The sequence below is a fragment of the Rutilus rutilus genome (genome assembly GCF_951802725.1).
Source record: "Rutilus rutilus genome assembly, chromosome: 25".
Lineage (NCBI taxonomy): Eukaryota > Metazoa > Chordata > Actinopteri > Cypriniformes > Leuciscidae > Rutilus > Rutilus rutilus.
The window spans coordinates 14222878-14241931 of record NC_140229.1 but is presented as its reverse complement, the minus strand read 5'-3'; the positions used below and the strand labels follow the sequence as shown (position 1 = coordinate 14241931).

Sequence of the window (19054 nt, the reverse complement as noted above, 5' to 3'; positions counted from 1 at the left end):
AACACCTCATCATTACCTCACTCACAAACGATAATTATAAAAATATAGGCCTGTTTTAAAAATGTGATACAAAAATGATAAATAAATAATAAAAATATATAAATAAATTATGAATACTGTGTGTGTGTGATATTATGTTACATTTATAATAAATTAATAAATATAGAATAAATATAAATAATAAAATTAATACAAATATAAGAAATGAATCAATTACACATTTAACATAATTTATAAATGAACTGATTTTATCTTATTTGGTTAAAATCCCATTTAATATGACTAAATCAACCTAATTATAGTAGTAATATAACATATTCATGGTTTAGATGTCCATAATAGTACCAGTCAAAAGTTTGGAAACATTAAAACATTTTATTTTTCAAAGCCTCTCATGCTCACCAAGGCTGCATTTATTTGATCAAAAACAGTAAAAACAGTAATATTGCAAAATATTATTGAAAATGAAAACAACAGATTTCTATACAAATAAATGTGAATATTTTAATATATTTTAAAATGTAATTTATTCCTGTGTGTCACGCATTGCTGCAGTGAAGTGCAAAACAGAACATACACGTTCCTCCAGGAAGGTAGGTCCTTGCACCGTAACAGTCTAACTGAGGAGGGAGGGTAGGGGCTCTGGAGGGGGACGTCGAGCAGGCAAAAGGCTAGAACCAAGTTGCGCTGGTGGCAAGAGACCAGGGCGGTGCATTGTGTTGTTTGGAGGAGCTAGGAGCAGGAGGAGTCAGGTGGGGACCCAAAGCGCAGCCAGGACGATGACCCACGGTGAAGTCGAGGGAGGGAGGAGCCATGGTGAAGATTTGGCTGATGACACCAAGGGGATGACTGACGGAGATGGAGCTGATGGAAGAGGAGACCAGGCTGCAGACGGAGGGCCAACGAGACCGGGAGCCACCAATGGCAATGAAGGCCAAGGCGGGGCCGCAGAGACGAGCATCTGAAGTGGAGCCAGGGTGCCAGAGGACTGACGTGGAGCTGGTGGGACTGAGGAGCAAGGTGGAGCCCAACGGAGCCGAAGGGGCAGAGGAACGAAACATAGCTGAAGGCCCGTAAGTCCGTGGCGCAGGCAGAGCAACGTCTGACCAAGGCAGAGCAAAACAGGAAACACAGGCAGGCAGACAGGCAAACAGGGTAACCAAAACACCATAATAATAAAACAGAACAAAACAAAACATACATGTTACTGTCACGATTGCGGACTTCTATTCTGTTATTCTGTTCCTGTTTTGCCTACTCCGTTACTGATTATCTCCTTGTTTGTTTCTACAGTTATATATAAAATAATTATAGTTATAGTTACATATAACCAGCTTCCCCCGAGCCAAAGCAAGCTGCCCAGTCCATCTCAGAGCCAGGAGCGGATCACTATACCTGATAGATCTATGGTCCACGGATCCACTTCCATTTTTAATGTTTTAGAGTGAGAAGTGTGAATGTCTCTGATGAGATTGATAACCATATAGCCATTAAAATGGAGAAGACAGAAAGCCATACACTACACTTACTTGTACATTAGAAAGTGCAGTCATTGAAATTAAGGACAGGCCTATGAAGTTTGACCTTAGTAAATGTTAAGGATCCCAAAGATCTGGATGGTGCTCAGCACGTTCCTGGCATGTTCCATGGGCCATGGCTTTATTGCCACTGTGATTAAGCTTTTAAATCTTTGTTCTGGACTTTCAGAATGAGAGTGAAAGTGGTCACAGAACACAGTGGTCTCAGCGCACTCAAGTCCGGTGGTCTCATCTCGAGTCAGATGGTCCCAAAGTTACTTCCACTGTCTTCTGCACTGTTTGTGATGGCTACCACCATATTGTGTGTTTGGGCAACACATACTTTCTACAGCTCCTCCCCAGTAGGCGGTGGCGATGGCAACCGCTACAGCTCCTCCTGAGGTAGTGGCGCCCGCTCGTGAACTCTGTCTGCCCTTTCAAGGCCAAGGAGCCCGAATCTGAACTCTCAGTCGGCCCTGTTAAGGACGCCATCCATAAACTCTTTGCTTGTCCACTATCTGCCAAGAAGGCTGTTCTTGAACTATTTGTCTGCCTAGTCACGACCAAGCAGACTGATTATGGACTATCTATCCTATCTGTTACGGCCACTGAGGCCGTCAATAATCTCTCTGTGCTCTGTTTCAGTGTTGCCGTAGTATCCAGCACTGACAGTACCGTCATGGTCCAGGCTCCAACATGGTCTTTAGAACAGCCATGGGGGAATTCTTCAGTCCCACCTTAGGGGACTCCTTCAGTCCCACCTTAGGGGACTTCTGCTCCACCTGCTTCTGCTCCACCATGGTGCTCCTCTGCTCCACCCTGGTGCTCCTCAATTCCGTCAGCTCCTCCTCTTCTGTTCCGTCTTGGAGGTCTCCTGCTCTTCTGACGCTATTAAGCATCTTCTGAAAGAGTACAGACTCTCCTGATAAAAACACAGGTGAACTAACGCGACCATCAACATTAAATAGCAAATCACTGCCTAATGTTACTGAATGAAATGCCAACCCAGGACGAGCTACAGGACTGTGAAGTTTTGGGGGTGTTGATGGATTCAATCTACTTCATCTATGTTTTGATCCTTGTTCTGAATCCGATCTGGATGTAGGCTTTGACATAAAAATTTGCTCAGTGTTGCTTTTTTTTATTAAACTTACCCATATTCAAGTGTTGATAAAAAAGGAATGTACGAAGCTAGAATAATACAGTTTTTTGTTGTTGTTTAAAACAAAGCCGAGCTCGAACATTTTGGCAAAAAATGTTGCATGGCCTGCGACGATTTCTGCGCCTCCGTGAAGCGCTCTGAGAATCCCTTCACCGCAGGACCGAAGAGGCCGGTGTTGGAGACTGGGGCGTCGAGAAAAGCGCTTCAGTTCGCATCCTTAATCTCCGTCAAGTTCAGCTAGAGGTGGCGCTCCAGCACAACCAAACTGGCCATACCTCTTCCGATCGCCTGGGCGGTGGCTTTGGTGGCACGCAGGGCTAAGTCAGTGGCGCTTCGCAAGTCCCCAAAGGCCTCAGGGTCCGGGCCAGCCTCGTTCATAGAGTGGAGGAGCTTGGCCTGAAACACCTGGAGGATTGCCATGGTTTACAAAGCCGATGCAGCCTGGCTGGCGGCGGTCTAAGCTCGACCGGCCAGGGCTGATGTCGTTCGGCAGGGCTTGGATGGGTGGGCTGTCTTGGTTCTCCATCCGCTAGAGGTGGGTGGGCAGAGATGTGCTGCCACAGCTTCCTCTAGGGGGGGCAACCCGTTGTACCCCTTCTCTTCAGCGCCGTCGATAGTGGATAGTGTCAACCGTCAAGACCGGCCAGTTGTCTCCCTCAGATACAGCCAGGGAAAGGCTGTCATCACCTTCTTCCTCAGATGCGCCGAACAAGATGAGTCCTGCCGCTTGAGAGGAGGGGCATAGATGCGTCTGCGAAAACAGCACCGGTGAGGGAGTTTTGCAAGGAGAGAGCGAGGCACGCAGGGACTAGGCCGGCGTGGGCTCGCTCGGTTCAGGTATCCTTTGACCCAGTCGCTTCTTCCGTCGTGGCTCGAGGGGGGCTGGAAGTGGGTGAGCGCGAGGGGCAGGTCGCCGTCCAAAAGTAGAGCTAACTGCTAGCGCAGGATGGAAATGGGCAAGCTCTCGCAGTGCGGGCAGCCATCCTTGTTGAGTGCAGTCTCTGCGTGGGGCGAGTCCCAGGCATGGGGCGCACTCGTTGTGTCTGTCGGTTTCATGCAGAGGGGCTCTGCACAAAGCGCAATCAGAGTTTGTAACATTTGTAACAACGCTGTGAAATTTGCTCTTTTTCTCAAAGTGTCGCTGCGGTGAACACACAGAGTTTTAGAAATAGGATATGGCTTATTTTCGCCGGGAGGCCGCAGGTTAACAGCGATTCAGGGGAAGGCGGCGTTGAGTTGAAGGTGCTGCGTCCGCTGATGAGGTCGCTCGTTCCGCTGCAGGGGCTCGTCGACGGTGAAGGCTCGAAGATCAGCGAAGAAGGTGTATGCTGAAGGAGATTAAATCTGATTCTATGGCGAAATGATCCGCTTATATAGGCATTAACCACGCCCATTCTGGTGGGTTCTAACCCTGGGCGCAAAAGCGACCCAATTGGTTCGCGTGTCTCAGCCGCCTCGCCATAGGTTCGTGCAGTTGCTGCAGCACAGCCAATAAGCGAGCTAGATGCCCTGCTCTGTGCTCGCTGTGCAGCTGCACTGCTTTTTTAAATATTGGCTTTAGTTTTTTGGAGAAAAAGGAGTTTTCCCACTGCGTATAGCTACGCAATACAAAGTGGACGTTCTCAAAAGGGAACAGGTTGTTCACTGAATGTCCAACAAAGATTAAAAAGCTTAATCACAATGGAAGCCATGCTGAAAACATGCCAGGAAAGAGCTGAGCGCCATCCAGATTTTTGGGATCTTTGGGCATTTACAAAAGGTCAGGAGTTCATAGGTCTTTACTTCATTTGAGTGACATTGGTTTTGTCACAGAGAACTGCGAGCACTTTCTAATAAAGAAGGAATCCATCCTGTGTGTTCAGTCAACACAATCCCATTATGGACAAAGTGGGAGTGTAGACAGATTAAGAGAGATTAAACTTTGAAACAATCTGTGCCAACTGTGGGTAAACAGCACCAGAACCAAACTGTACATTAACCAGTATGGTATGGTGTTAGTGTTATATCTGTTATAGAACAGTGATCATCCAGATGCCGTCTTGTGTGTATAACGTTGTATATATTTGTAGATCCACTTTAAGTCATTCATTAACATAGCTTTGGATCATTACTCAAAGTTAATTAAATTCGAAGACAAATCTGCTCTATTATTTCAAGCACGTTTGAAAAGGGTCTGTAGCTGGTTAGAAAAGTCAGATAAGTTTAGAATAAAAAAAAATAGTTTATGAAGGATACAAGCCGTGAAAAATGACTTGAATTATTTTTCAGAAGGATTCTAATATATTTTCTGTGATTATTCTCTCATTTAGAAATAAGTAATTATTTATGTGTGCACTACAGTCTTTGACACTTTGTTACCTGGGCTTTACCTCTTTCTCAACAAGCCTGCCCACTCCCTCCCTAAAGTGTAATTACAGACGCCCCTGAGCTCTTCTGTAATTACCTTTGGATTAAATCCTAAGTCTTCACACTTTGAACTAAAAATGGACCTTAGATATTATAAGTTAGGGACTAAGGTGTTACTGACTTGTTAATTATGTAATGCTTATGCAGTTTTCTTTAGTTACATCATTGCAATCAAAATGTCCCTAATATAATTAAGGTTTAAGTGAATCAATTAACCTATCACACCTTTTATTAAAGAATGCTTTGATAATTTGATGCTGTTCAATATGTTTTAAAAATAAAGATTCTTAACTTAATGTTTTGACTCGACTGTAGCTATTTAAGTAAATTCTTAGCAATAAGTGGATTACGCTCAATGTCCTTATGGTGCCAATTCTTGCACTGGCGAAACACACGCCATCTGATTCCTCTTTCTGAACTCCTGGGATTGGTAAAGAGCTTTTTCATAAACACAATGTCATTGGACTGCCAGTACCTGATAGGAGGGAACAGATGGAAGGAAAAGCCATCTCAGTGAACAGTGACGTTAAGAGATTTACCTGGGGTTGTGCAAATTGGGATTTCTTAATAAGCTTACATACACATTTTGTGCAAGGAAGCACCTTTAATGTGTGGAGATTAAAAGTATATAATTAAAATAATACAGAAAACTATTTAAGGAACATCATTCAACACAAAAAGCTTTCATATAAGGAAAGGCTTATGTGCCCATGTGGTCACTGGTTTTACAAGCCTGTTGGCCATCTGGAGCAGCAAGACTAATGTTTTATCCCTATACTATTGTCTTTCTTTTTGGGTTTCCTTGATTTTTCAAGGAATGATGATGTTGATGATGAAGCAGCCAACATTCATGTTGTGTCCTTGAAAAAGAACAAATAAATGATTATCCTACAATATATACACACTGTTTTCTATCTAAAATTGTGTACAAAAATATGTGCAGTTCTATATTAAGGTACAGGGTGAATGGTCTATGTTTAGGCCTTCCACTTTGTTTTGTCTACCAAATCGTATTACTGGGCATCTAAAATACTCAGAGGAGGTCCTGACATGAATATTATATTATATTATATTATATTATATTATATTATATTATATTATATTATATTATATTATATTATATTATATTATATTATATTATATTATATTATATTATATTATATTATATTATATTATATTATATTATACCATAATTTATTTAGATGCTACTGTACAATCTAACATTCACGTCTGGTTAGACCATATTTTATTGGCTCTCTCCTCATGCTAAATTGTCCACTTTTTTTTTTCTTTTTTTTTTTCTTGTTTAGAATTTGAAAGGTGAGTAAAGCAGAGTAAAAATATATATATATTATTGCTTCAAGTCAATTGTAAATCTGACTAATTGAGATGCATAATCTTGTCCCAATCCAGTCACAGTACTCTGTCATAATTCTCTTGTTTTCATAATTATCTTCTCTTGTTTTCATTTTCACAAACTACATACATTTCAGACTAAACCATTGCAAGCTTCCAGTATTTCTTTGATGTAATTCCCCATTTTTATTTCTATTTATAAACATTGCGTAGCCCTAAATAGCATTTTAAGTGTTTAATTGGATTGACAGAAAGACAACGGCATCTAAATCAGAGGAGCACAAGCCATCAGAGCAAAGGTCCGAGTATAAAACCCTGCGCCTCTGACTCTCATCCGCACTCTCTGACTACACCAGACGGGCTGCGGATTACCAGAGAGAGGGAGCAGATCGCCCTAACAATCAACAGGTAAGAACTCAATGACTTTACATCAAAGATTTCAGTAACAGGTATTCTGGTAACAATTCTTCCTATCATCCAACAAAAGAAAGCAGGACATTATTGTCTTTATTATATTAAATTTACTTCTTTGAGTTAATTTAGCCCTCTTTAGATTATCAGCAGGGCCTTGTGAATGAATATTCATTTAGACTATGTGTACAACCAATATTTGATTGCATTCGGACTGTCTTCCTGTGACGTGTCACTCAATCAGCTAAATTGATATTGGACAATGACGAGCATTAAGAACCTCATAATGTGCATTGGAGCTTTACAGCTGAGAGACATTAGACGCATTAGATTTGTGCAAAAAAAGTCTCCACATGGTTCTTTTGCATTTATAAAGGCCATATGCACAGTCTTTGACAGCTTCTTAGTAGCTCTTTTTTATTTTGATGATTTTTATTTGAAACGTAGGCCTATACAAGGTGCTCACCTGTGCTCACAACCTGTATGATTTATCTTCATGTTAGTTTTAGTCAAATATGTATCCTGTCCATGCAATTTGCATTTAGAAATAAGCTTAAAGCCCATACGTTTGCATATCTAGAGAGGGTTACATCTGAGTTCACTGGATGAGCAATGCCGTACAGCTTATCTCTGTGCCAAGATTTGTTTGAGAGAAAAATAAGAGTAACATCTGCTCTGCTTTTATCACTACATCCACAAACACACATCATGTCTTGCAATAAAGAATGGGGAGACACACACACATAAACACTCATGCAGTGAGAGCAATTTGTCAAAAAAAAAAAACACTCTTCATGAAATTCACCTTCCTATTTCATTTATTTCAGGAAAATCTTTGTACAATGGCAGACAAGTAAGTATTCTTTCATTTTTGCTTTCACCTTTGAGATTTGTCACACTGCTCACAAACAAAAAAAAGTTCTAAATACATTTTACTGGTTTATTTAGCATTAGACTTGTCGTGTTTTCAATACCAAACCAATTTATTAAAGATTTGGAGAAAGCCGAAAAAGCAAATTATGTATAGCAACCTGCTGAACTCTAACATTTCTGGATTTTTCACCATAGTATGTACCAAGTGCTTAGTTTGGAGTAGCTCATTTTTATATTCTTTTTATATTTTCTATTAATATTGCATGCTTTTTTTTGTTGTTGTCACTTTCCAATTTTATGTAGGCTACTTATTAGATATTGGCCCGTCGGGTTATGTCTAAGAAATGGCAAAGGGTCAATCCAAAGTTCAAATCACAAAAATATATATATATATATATTTTAAATCATTTGAGAAATCAAAAATTAACAAACCACTATATGTCATGTCTAAGTAGGATAGGATAGGGCAGGGCAGGGCAGGGCAGGATGGCAAAAATTACAGAAGCATCACATAGTAAGAGAGAAAAAAACAATTACTTTACTTGCCACAATGAGGAGTTCTTGAAAGTTTAGAATAGATCTCATCAATTTGGAACATTGATTTGAGTCCAGCATGAACGTGTCATAAGCCGGCAGTCACAATCAATTACCAGGCATCCTCTTTGGAGTAAACAAGCTGCCTCCATTCATGAAGCCTGGATTACTAGCAAAGGGTAATTCAGGCCATGGCCTTAAAGTGTCTTAAAATACTAAGCTTTAACAACGTGATGAACGCTTAGGGCAAAAAGGTCAAACCTGCAAACTCAAATATATTGCTGCTGAGGTATGAGGTAGACTTAATAGGACAAGTTATCCCTGCTCACTCCTCTTTGACACCATCTGCAATTACAGGCAATACAGAGTTACATTTTTGTAACACTTACTAATTTCATCTTGTTTTATCAGTGTTTACTACACCATCAACCATGCATCTTACTGTTCCTTTTTCACATTTTTCTTTTTTGTGCTTTCAGAGTTTACAAAAAGACCAGTGGAAATGGCCAGGTACGACTTAACTGAACTTAAGATTTTTCAGTTGATTCTGAATTGAATTCCTCAATTTATTGTTACAGATTCATGCTTGAATTTTCATATTTCATTACATGGAAATAAATTAGTGTAATGCACTGTTTATGTTTTAGCTCACTCTCTACCTGGGGAAGAGAGACTATGTTGACCATATTGACTCAGTTGACACTGTTGGTAAGAAACTGCTTGCATTTATTTTTGAAACACAGACAACAGGTAATATCCAACAACTAAATATGAATTGTTTCTTATTCTAAACAGAGGGTGTAGTGAAAATCGACCCTGCAGACCTTGAGGACAGAAAAGGTATTGTCATTAAGGTTTTTTTAATAAAAAAAAAATATATATATATATATATATTCATACTTAAAATTATATGATTATGTTATTTTTTCTAAAAAAGGATGAAAATGAATTTAAGACAATAGAACAAATAAAAAACAATGCTTAATGATGCTTCATGCAGTTTGGATCCAGCTGGCCTGCGCTTTCCGTTATGGTCGTGAAGACCTGGATGTGATTGGGCTTTCCTTCAGAAAAGACATCTGGATTCAGCACATACAGCTATATCCTGATGCAGGACACAAACCCACCCTGACAGAGATGCACAACACTCTCCTAAAGAAAGCTGGAGAGCAGGGCCATCCCTTCACTTTTAATGTAAGTCATCAGCCAGCACCAACAACAGAATAATTCATTTACGCTGTGAATAACTCAGCAAAATAATACAGACAATGATTAGGAGTAATCATTTTACACACTCCTTATAAATAAGAAATATCATTTGTACACCATTTGTCACAGAACATTTCCTCATGATGTGACAAATTAAAATGAACTGTCTTTTTCTTTCAGATCCCTACCAACCTCCCCTGCTCTGTTACGCTTCAGCCTGGCCCAGATGACAGTGGAAAGGTGAAATGAAATGAGAGCGAATTCAATATATTATCATCAAATGGAAATGCGCTGAATGGACTTGCTCATGGCTCTGTTTTTGCAGGCTTGCGGTGTTGACTTTGAGGTCAAGGCCTACGTGGCCAAATCAGCTGATGACCCCGATGAGAAAATCGACAAGAAGTGAGTGTGTTATAGGTTTTTTCGCACATTTTACCTCTGTTAACAATTTTTACAAATATTTTTTTTCTGTCGCCTCTCCTAGGGACACTTGCCGCCTTATCATTCGTAAAATCCAGTTCGCTCCTGATAACACAGGATCTGGACAGAAATCTGAGATCTGCAAGAGCTTTATGATGTCTGATAAGCCTGTTCATCTGGAAGCTTCTCTGGCCAAGGATGTGCGTAAACTATGATGCACTGTATGCTTTGATATTTACCAAATCAAGAAGAAATTCATGTGTTTTTTTCCCCATTGATGACAGATCTACTACCATGGTGATCCCATCCCCATCAACATTAAGGTCAAGAACGAGACAAACAAAGTTGTGAAAAAAATAAAGATTACAGGTGAGATTGATCAAAAGCAATTTCAAGTGATTCACAAGTTGTATGTGTAATGTAGAGTAATCCTGTCGATATTACAAAGTATAACCCCTGACAGGGTTATTGTACCATACTTCTTTTGCTATAATGACCAGTTGACTGTATATTATCGTATTACATGACTACTTCCAAATAAATCAATAAATGGACATCAAATATTGATTTAAGTTATTTTAGGATGATTGATTTAAGTTTTATATATATATATATAAAACTTAAATCAATCACATATATATAGTCAAGCATTCCATTGGCGGGTATAATAAATATAGCAGTATATTTGAATGAACTGATGTTGTATCCATTACTTTCATAGTTGACCAAACCACAGACGTCGTTCTCTACTCAGCCGACAAATACACCAAGAATGTGCTGAGTGAAGAGTTTGGGTGAGTGTCATTTTCTTTGACTGTGATATGCATGTCTCTCTTCAATGATCAGTTGTAAGTTATCTAACCTATATGATTCCATTTTTTTTCTACAGGGAAACTATAGAAGGGAGTGCGAATTTTGAAAAATCCCTTGCGATCACTCCTTTGCTGTCAGAAAACAAGGAGAAGCGTGGCCTGGCACTGGATGGCAGGCTTAAAGATGAAGACACCAATTTGGCCTCAACCACTATGTGAGTGTTTGTTTCATCTTCAAACAGAGTTTTACAGAACGCCCAATAGAAATGAATAAACTTACGCATAATCCAGTTATAAAAAAATGAAATCTAAAATATTTGTGGGCTGTAATGAATTGCTCCTAATACAGCACATTCGCTATGATACTATACTGTGAACTCTGCTAATTATTAATTTACTTTTCCGTCCTTTCTTCAGAATAAGGGCAGGAATGGATAAGGAAGTTTTGGGAATTCTGGTGTCCTACAAGATCAAAGTTAACCTCATGGTATCAGGTGGAGGGTAAGGATTGCTTTCTTTGAGATATCTCTCCAGTTTATGCTAAACTCACAATAATAAATAAATTACTGTTTCATTAATAATAATACATATATTTAGATGCACACACACACACACACACACACACACACACACAATAATTATTATTATTGTAACAATATGTTAACTAAAATGATATATAATTTGTACTTTTTGCAGTCTGCTTGGAGGACTGACAGCAAGGTAAGTCAAAAATTAGAAAACAATTTAAATGCATTATGGGAAATCAGAAATGGCCGTTATCTAACCTTTTGTTTTCTCCTTACAGTGATGTGACAGTAGAGCTGCCTCTGACCCTGATGCACCCCAGACCCAAAGGTAAACAAGCACCCTCTTTTCTCTTCATTCTTGCCATGGCCAAATGTGGTCTGTTTTTTGCCGTGAAGTATCTCACCCAATTTCTTTGTCTCCCTCTCTGATTATAACAGACTGAATGCCCCTGTAAGATTCCACAGGACAGACGTTACCCATGAGTACATTCCCTCACAGCGAGACAGCACAGGAAAAAGTCACATGTCTCCCCATTAAGCAAAGAAGGCATCTAAGACAATGAAAGGAGTATCTCGCAACAAAGAAAGCACATCAATATCACTTAGCAAAGTCGCTAGGTCATACTGATGGCAATAAAATGACAGTTTAAAGCATAAATCCAACTTGAAGACAAATGTGTGGGGTGAATGGTTGCTTTGAGGTACTCAGTCCAGGAATAACCTCTTCTTGGTGAAAGTGCTCCCTGATGGTCATCATATTTCCTATACATTAGCCCATAGGTTACAAAGTGTGTCTGAGTGAGGAATTTCAAAATGTATGGAGTTTGATCACTATCCAGTATGTATGCTTGTGTTAACTTGTCTTGCCTAGAGTCTAGTCATTTAAATCTAAGCAGCTCATGTGACTTTGTGTAATGTTTGTTTTGTCATGTATGGAATTCATGCATTAAATCAAATAGAATACCCCCAAAACCTTCATTGACATGTGTGTTTATATGGATTGGTATAAATTATAAAACACTAAATGGTAAACGTGTGAATATAGTTTAAAGGGTTTCATTCGTTAACATTACTGAACAATACTTCTGCTTCATTTATCAATCTTAGTTAATGTCAATCTCAACATTTACTAATACATTTTGAAGATCAAAAGATGTATAACATTAGTTAATGCACTGTGAACTATCATGCATGTGAACATTTATATTAACTAACATTAACAAAGGTTAATTAATGCTGTTTATTGCTCATAATTAGTTTATAGTTAATGCTTCAACAAATGAGACCTTGTAAAGTTTTACCATTTAAACTTTAGAGAGTTGATAAACTGACAACTGATGAAATAGGGAAGTAGCAAACTGCTGTTGTTCGATGATTTACAGACAGATTATTTGTTGGTCAGATCAATGCACAGCTACTGGGGCATGTTGTCACAAAAGGTTATCGTGTCCAAAATAAGCTATAGCCTACCTTTTTCTGGATCTGAAAATCTCTTCTTAATGGCATGACACATGAATAGGACAAGTCAGAAAATACACTTTCACCTACAGAAAAACATTATTATGCACCTAGAACTAGTTTAGAGACTGGAGATACATAACCAAATTGTCTTGCCCTAATCTTGCTCTTAATAATTACAACCATCTCATCAGTGTTTTTATAGTCCAATGATGATCCAAAATCTGGATTATTGATCAGATGTCAATGTAATGTTAATGAGGGTTGAGAGACTTAATACTATAACATTTACAATATCTATCTATAAATCTATTTTATTATACTAAAACTGTCAATGCAAAACTTCTCTCTTACTCTTTTTACAGTTTTCTTTGTAGTACCCATCATTACTGACTGTTATTTAACAGCATTTAGCAAGTGTAAGCTGTTAAACCATAGATTTTTAATCACAGGTGGATCTGTAGTAATCTGCACTAAGCATGTGGGTTTACTTAAAGCATATTACTGGTATGAGAGCCCGAGCTCATAGAGAGGGGCTCAGAACCCTGACCTAAGGGTTAGGGTTTTTTTAAGGAGAGCACAACAAACAATGAACAAACTCACAGCCAAGATATCTCCTTCCTCCGGACCCCTACCCATCACACTTCACCTGCCTACACCAGGTAATGTTTTTTTTTTTTTATAGCTCTGCCGTAGTTTACTGGAGTTTTGATATTATTTAGTTATTGGGACAATCTAAAACATAAAGGTCCATAAGGAACCTTTCTCATCCATGGAACCTCTGTTGTGTTCATAAGTTAATTATATTGTAACTACTATTTTGAAGTGTTGAGTTCTGAGGTAATGTGTGTGAGAACGAAAGTGAACGAGTAAACAAGATGGATGAAGTTTGCTAGTCCTGTCTAGTGTGCTTTATTGTTTAATAACTCCTGACTTCCATTGCATAAAAGGATCTTTATAGCGAAAGTTTTTATCTAAATATCAAGGAAATGTTTTTCACACTAAGAACTGTTCACTGAAAGGTTCTATGGGGAACCAAAAATGGTTATTTCCATTTTGTTTTTATTTCCAAATTAATGGTTATTAATTCTATGGCATCACTCTTTTTTGGAACCTATATTTTTAAGTGTGTATGGAAATCTATCAAATGTAGAAGTAGGAAAAGGTGACAATTGTAATTCTCTGAATGACTTGTCTTTGTTTTTCTTAGCAAGTGAGAAGGATCCTCAGGAACAGAACTTAGTTGAGGATGAATCTGATGAAGAAAGACCATCTAAACGTTGCTGCACTCGATGGCCATTCCGAGCTGTATGGAGGGTGACCTGTGGCCTCATTTTAGGGGCTTGTGTGGCTGTTTCCTGGGCCTGGGGTACTCACAGCGCTAAAGAAACTCTGATAAAACATCCCACCCCTTTCTTTATCATTTGGTTCTGTAGCATCTGGAACATTCTCTTTTTTCCCTTCTACTATCTGTGTCATCTTCTCACGGAGAAACAGAAGCAGTTGCCAACCACCGAGTTCAGGTCAGAAGAAAACATGTCAAATGAACTCTGGATTGTTTTAAATGATCTTCATGACTTGCTCATGTTAGGATGTGTGGCAGTATTAATTTGCTTAGAGTGCTAAAGCAATTCAATCAAGTATAATAAACATTATTGTACTGTATATCATTCTTATTTTGACTTAATGTTTTGAAAGCTGTTTAGTGCAAGCTGCTTTCAGTCCCTAATCCTCCCAGCTTCTAGTACAGCTAAACAAATTGCCACTTTATTAATGAATCTATGCCTGGTCAACAACCCATAATGAGTGCAAAGTCATCACTGAAACTGGCTGGCAGTTGTTGGTATAACAGCAAAACCTTCAGCGTTATCATTTGGGGATAGGTTAAAGCTTTATTATAAATTGTACTGTGCATGCACAGAGTCCTGACTAAGCTGTATTTTTACACATGGGGTTTAGGTCGTTCTATTAATAAAACTGCATACATTCATCTTTAGTAGTGAAAAAATTGTGGATATTGGTTTTTGTTGCAGAAAATTTACATGCAAATAAATCATTCTTTGAATTAATTGACAGGGGGACAGGGGCAAGTTTTTACTCCAATTAATATTTCTCAAAGTTCTTTTCAGACTTACTGACCTTTTATGACAACATGCCCCAATAGTGAGACATTGTTTTGACCCATGCAAATTTAAAGTAATGCATTTTGTACATTGTTTACATTTTGGATCATTTACTTCCAACCCTAACCCTAATTTTTGAATTAAGTTTTACAAACCCTCTGCTAGAGAAAACACATATTTTTAAAACTGATCATTCCAGTCCTTGATTCTGATTGGTTGAGCTGCGTTGTAAATTACTCTACAAACATACACCAAAATAAATATTAAAATAAGTATTTTTATGGATTAACCTTTTTATAAAAGCAATACATCGTGCCTAACAACGGCCTTTAAATTCACTGTAAACCACGGCTTCTTGGGGCTTATTGCTTTGTTGTATTATTGGAGTTTTGGATTAATGACTGAGATAAAGCTCTTGTGACTATATATTTGCCCCAGTCTACCCTATTTCACTACTGAAAGAATAAGTTATAGAGAGTGTTGTGCGATCATTTTGATGTGACGTGCTGCTAGCCTTATAGGCCTATCTTTCTATTCTCTTTTGACATACAGAAAATGTAGTCAGTTCCTGGGTGAAGAACTGACCGTAAGGATTGTTCTGAAAGGAGCAGCTCCATTCTCCGTGCTATGGAGTTTATCTGGTTATTTGTACTTATTGGCGCTTTGCCGCATATCCAAAGTGGACGTAAGTGCCGTTCTCTGCTGCAGCCAAGCTTTTACTTTCCTCCTTTCATGGATCGGACTCAAGGACCGCTTCATGGGTGTCAGGGTGAGCAATCAAACAGGATAGCGTGTGTGTGTGTGTGTGTGTGTGTGTGTGTGAAAGGCAATTCATTGAGGCAATATATTTATTTATTTTCATTTCTATTTAGGTAGTAGCTGCCGTCCTGTCCATCACTGGCATTGTTATGTTGGTCTATGGGGACGGTTTTCACAGCGACTCAATCACAGGAGTGGCATTGGGAGTTGGCTCAGCTTCAACTTCTGCTTTATTCAAGGTCAGTATAGTGGTGGGGATTTTAATTCATCCCATGTGACTCTTTTGAATCCGAAAAAGATTTGTTCATCAGAAAGATTCTTTAAGAATCGTTCACTTTCGTTTAGTGACTGACCATGTGACATTATTCAGTTACTATACAGTTGTGTCAGTAGGTGGCGACAAATTTTGTGTTATGAATGAGTCATTGAATCATTTATTTAGCCCATTTGTTAAGTCATTCACAACCGAAACAATTATACGTTCTTAAAGAATTAGTTCACTTTCAAATGAAAATTTCCTGATAATTTACTCACAACCATATCATCCAAGATGTCCATGTCTTTCTTTCTTCAGTCGAAAAGAAATTAAGGTTTTTGAGGAAAACATTCCAGGATTTTTCTCCATATAATGGACTTCAATGGCAACCAACGGTTTGAAGGTCCAAATGTCAGTCTCAATGCAGCTTCAAAGGTTCGACACGATCCCAGCCGATAAATAAGGGTCTTATCTAGCGAAACGATCGGTCATTTTCTAAAAAATAAATGGTCTTGTAAAATCTCTGAGATGCGCCACACATTACATCATCACATTGGAAAGGTCACGTGTCACATCGTTAAACATCCAGGATATGCACACGTAAGGACTATTTTAAACAATAAACTGACACAAATATATAAAAATATGTGTCATTCAACATACAATAACTTTGAACGGTCCTACTATTCCAAACTTGCAAACACTTGGTCGGTACTTCCGACTACGTCACGCGTGACCTTTCCAACGTGATGACGTAATGCGTGGCGCGTCTCAGAGGTAGTACAAGATGGGCATTTGTGGTTAAAAAGTATATCATTTGTATTTTATTTTTAGAAAATGACCGATCGTTTCGCTAGATAAGACCCTTATTTCTCGGCTGAGATCGTGTCGAGCCTTTGAAGCTGCATTGAGACTGACATTTGGACCTTCAAACCGTTGGTTGCCATTGAAGTCCATTATATGGAGAAAAATCCTGGAATGTTATGTCTGCACACTGTATTCCCAAAGTGAATTTTGTTGGAGGTTTTTTTTTTGTGTGTGTGTATGTGCCAATGTAGAAAATTTTATAAAGAGAATGTAAAAAAAAAAAAAAAAAAATCCTGGAATGTTTTCCTCAAAAACCTTAATTTCTTTTCGACTGAAGAAAGAAAGACATGGACATGGGGGTGAGTAAATTATCAGTAAATTTTATCTGAAAGTGAACTACTCCTTTAAAATTACTAATCACAACAAAACTATAGAAGACTGTGTGAGTTTAAGAAATTCATCTAAACCTAAAAGTGCGTAACCGACTGAAAATGTAGTTGTTTTTTCTGCAGTTTTACTTTATCAACTGATGGCTTCATGTCTCAGGTGCTTTTCAGAAAGCGTGTAGGGAATGTCCATCCAGGCCCTGCCAGTGTGTTACTATCCTGCGTGGGTCTGTGTAGTTTCGTCCTCCACTCCTGGGTGTGTGTATTGCTTTATTTCACACATGTGGAATACTGGCCTTCCTCTCAGCACATCCCCTGGGATAAACTCTGTGTCATGGCTTCTCTACTGCTTGGTAACTTATGCTTTTGTTTTCCACTATCCATTATGTATTAATGATTGCACACATTTAATGTTTTGAAGTTAGAAAATTCTGATGTTAGAAAATTTTAATTGTATTTAATGATATTTTAAATGATATTATTGTTATTATTAATTATTAATAATTAAAGCTGTTATAATTTCATAATTTATTGCTGATATTATTAATAATATGATTCAATATTCAAAACAAAATAGGTCAGATTTTTTATTTGACATATAACTTTTAACTAATTTTTGTCCTGTTTTCTCCTAAGTTTTCAATGTGCTGGTAAATCTGGGAGGAATGTTTACGTACCCCTGTTTAATTTCTCTGGGAATTCTCTTGACCATCCCAGCGAGTGCAGGTATGTATTTGTACATGCATAAACATAAAAATAGACCTTCTGAAGCCTCACATGTGAAATAGAGTGCTGCAGTGATTTTTGTAGAAGTTAGCATCACCCTGGTTCCCTCAACTAAAGACCCAATAGGATTTTTCCATTGGCTTTTGGATTATTGCAGAAATAAGCTCTGCGACCACCAAAAGTTTATGATTCTCATACGTTTTGTTCATCATGATATAGTTTATGTTGTAGAATAAAATGTGAAAGTATCTTGAGCTTGTGTAAACCTTATTTCAGGCATTTAACCAAAAACCCATTCAAAAACCCCATTGACTTTTGACAGAAAGTGCTAAAATCCTAACTCTTGTCCAGGTTTTTGCCTACAAAAATACATAATTCCTGCACTCTAGAGGCCTAGTTGTATCAAAGCGATCGGACATGTAAAGCATTTAATTTCAGTTTTTGCATCTTGCATATTTTTCCATGGTCAAGTCTATTGCCCTCTCTCTCTTTCTCAAGCTGTAGATACATTTGTGACCGTAACTCTGCACATTAGCCATGTGCGGACAGCAGCAGCCAGCATCATATCAGCAGGGTATCTCATGCTGCAGCTTCCAGAAAACTGGGATGAGAGCACTTTGCGCTGGCTCAGCACACTGTGGCGTGGAAACTGGCGAGAGGACAGTGTCCTTGGAGAGGAGACTGTAGGGGACCCCGCTGGGATTGCACGAGCAAAACCCAAACCAGCCATAGTGGCACTCAGCTGAGAGACTATTATTAGAACAATTGAGTGTTGGTCTGATGACATCATAAAACGTTTTGTGTGTCTGATGTGTAAATGCAACTATTCACATTGTAATTCTGTGTTCATGTTGTTTGAAATTCAAAATGTCTTTATTAGCTGCTGCTGACACACCAGATTCAATAATGATAGTAAGATAATAAGAAAGATTATAATAAAAAAAAGTTTAAACTTTACAATAATGTTCAATTAGTTAACATCACACTCTTAGAAAAACAAGTTAAATGATGTTTATGTTCTATATAGATATTGTAACAATGAGCATGTAACATTTGTTACACTATTTATTCATCTTTGTTAATATTAATAAAAAAAAATACAACTGCTCATTGTGATTTCGTGTCAGCTCAGGTTCATGAAATAATATTAACAGATACAACTTAAATCTTTAGAAGTACTTTTTTTGTTCATGTTGTTAATAATGTTAACAAATGGAACCTTATTGTAAAGTGTTAGCAACTCAAGCCAATACAAATTGTACATTTTATTTATTTATTTATGTAAAGAAAGATAATAATAAATTGTGTATAG

At 38.2% G+C, this 19054-nt stretch overlaps 2 protein-coding genes across 2 annotated transcripts; both read left to right on the top strand.

The window, feature by feature from the left end:
• Positions 1-6704: 6704 nt before the first annotated feature.
• Positions 6705-12199, top strand: arr3a (arrestin 3a, retinal (X-arrestin)). Its single transcript, XM_084400274.1, has 16 exons — positions 6705-6849; positions 7680-7705; positions 8739-8769; positions 8907-8967; positions 9055-9099; positions 9260-9453; positions 9649-9708; positions 9794-9870; positions 9953-10088; positions 10173-10257; positions 10610-10682; positions 10778-10915; positions 11118-11201; positions 11397-11420; positions 11506-11555; positions 11666-12199. Exons 2-16 carry the CDS (start codon positions 7695-7697, stop codon positions 11668-11670), a joined length of 1074 nt encoding a protein of 357 aa, XP_084256400.1. The 5' UTR covers positions 6705-6849; positions 7680-7694; the 3' UTR covers positions 11671-12199.
• A 1075-nt stretch (positions 12200-13274) lies between these two features.
• Positions 13275-18488, top strand: LOC311284804 (solute carrier family 35 member F4; the record flags this gene model as incomplete). The annotated part of the gene is made up of 7 exons (XM_084400017.1): positions 13275-13347; positions 13896-14208; positions 15361-15577; positions 15681-15806; positions 17177-17369; positions 17653-17742; positions 18241-18488. 7 exons carry the CDS (start codon positions 13275-13277, stop codon positions 18486-18488), a joined length of 1260 nt encoding a protein of 419 aa, XP_084256143.1.
• Positions 18489-19054: the final 566 nt, after the last annotated feature.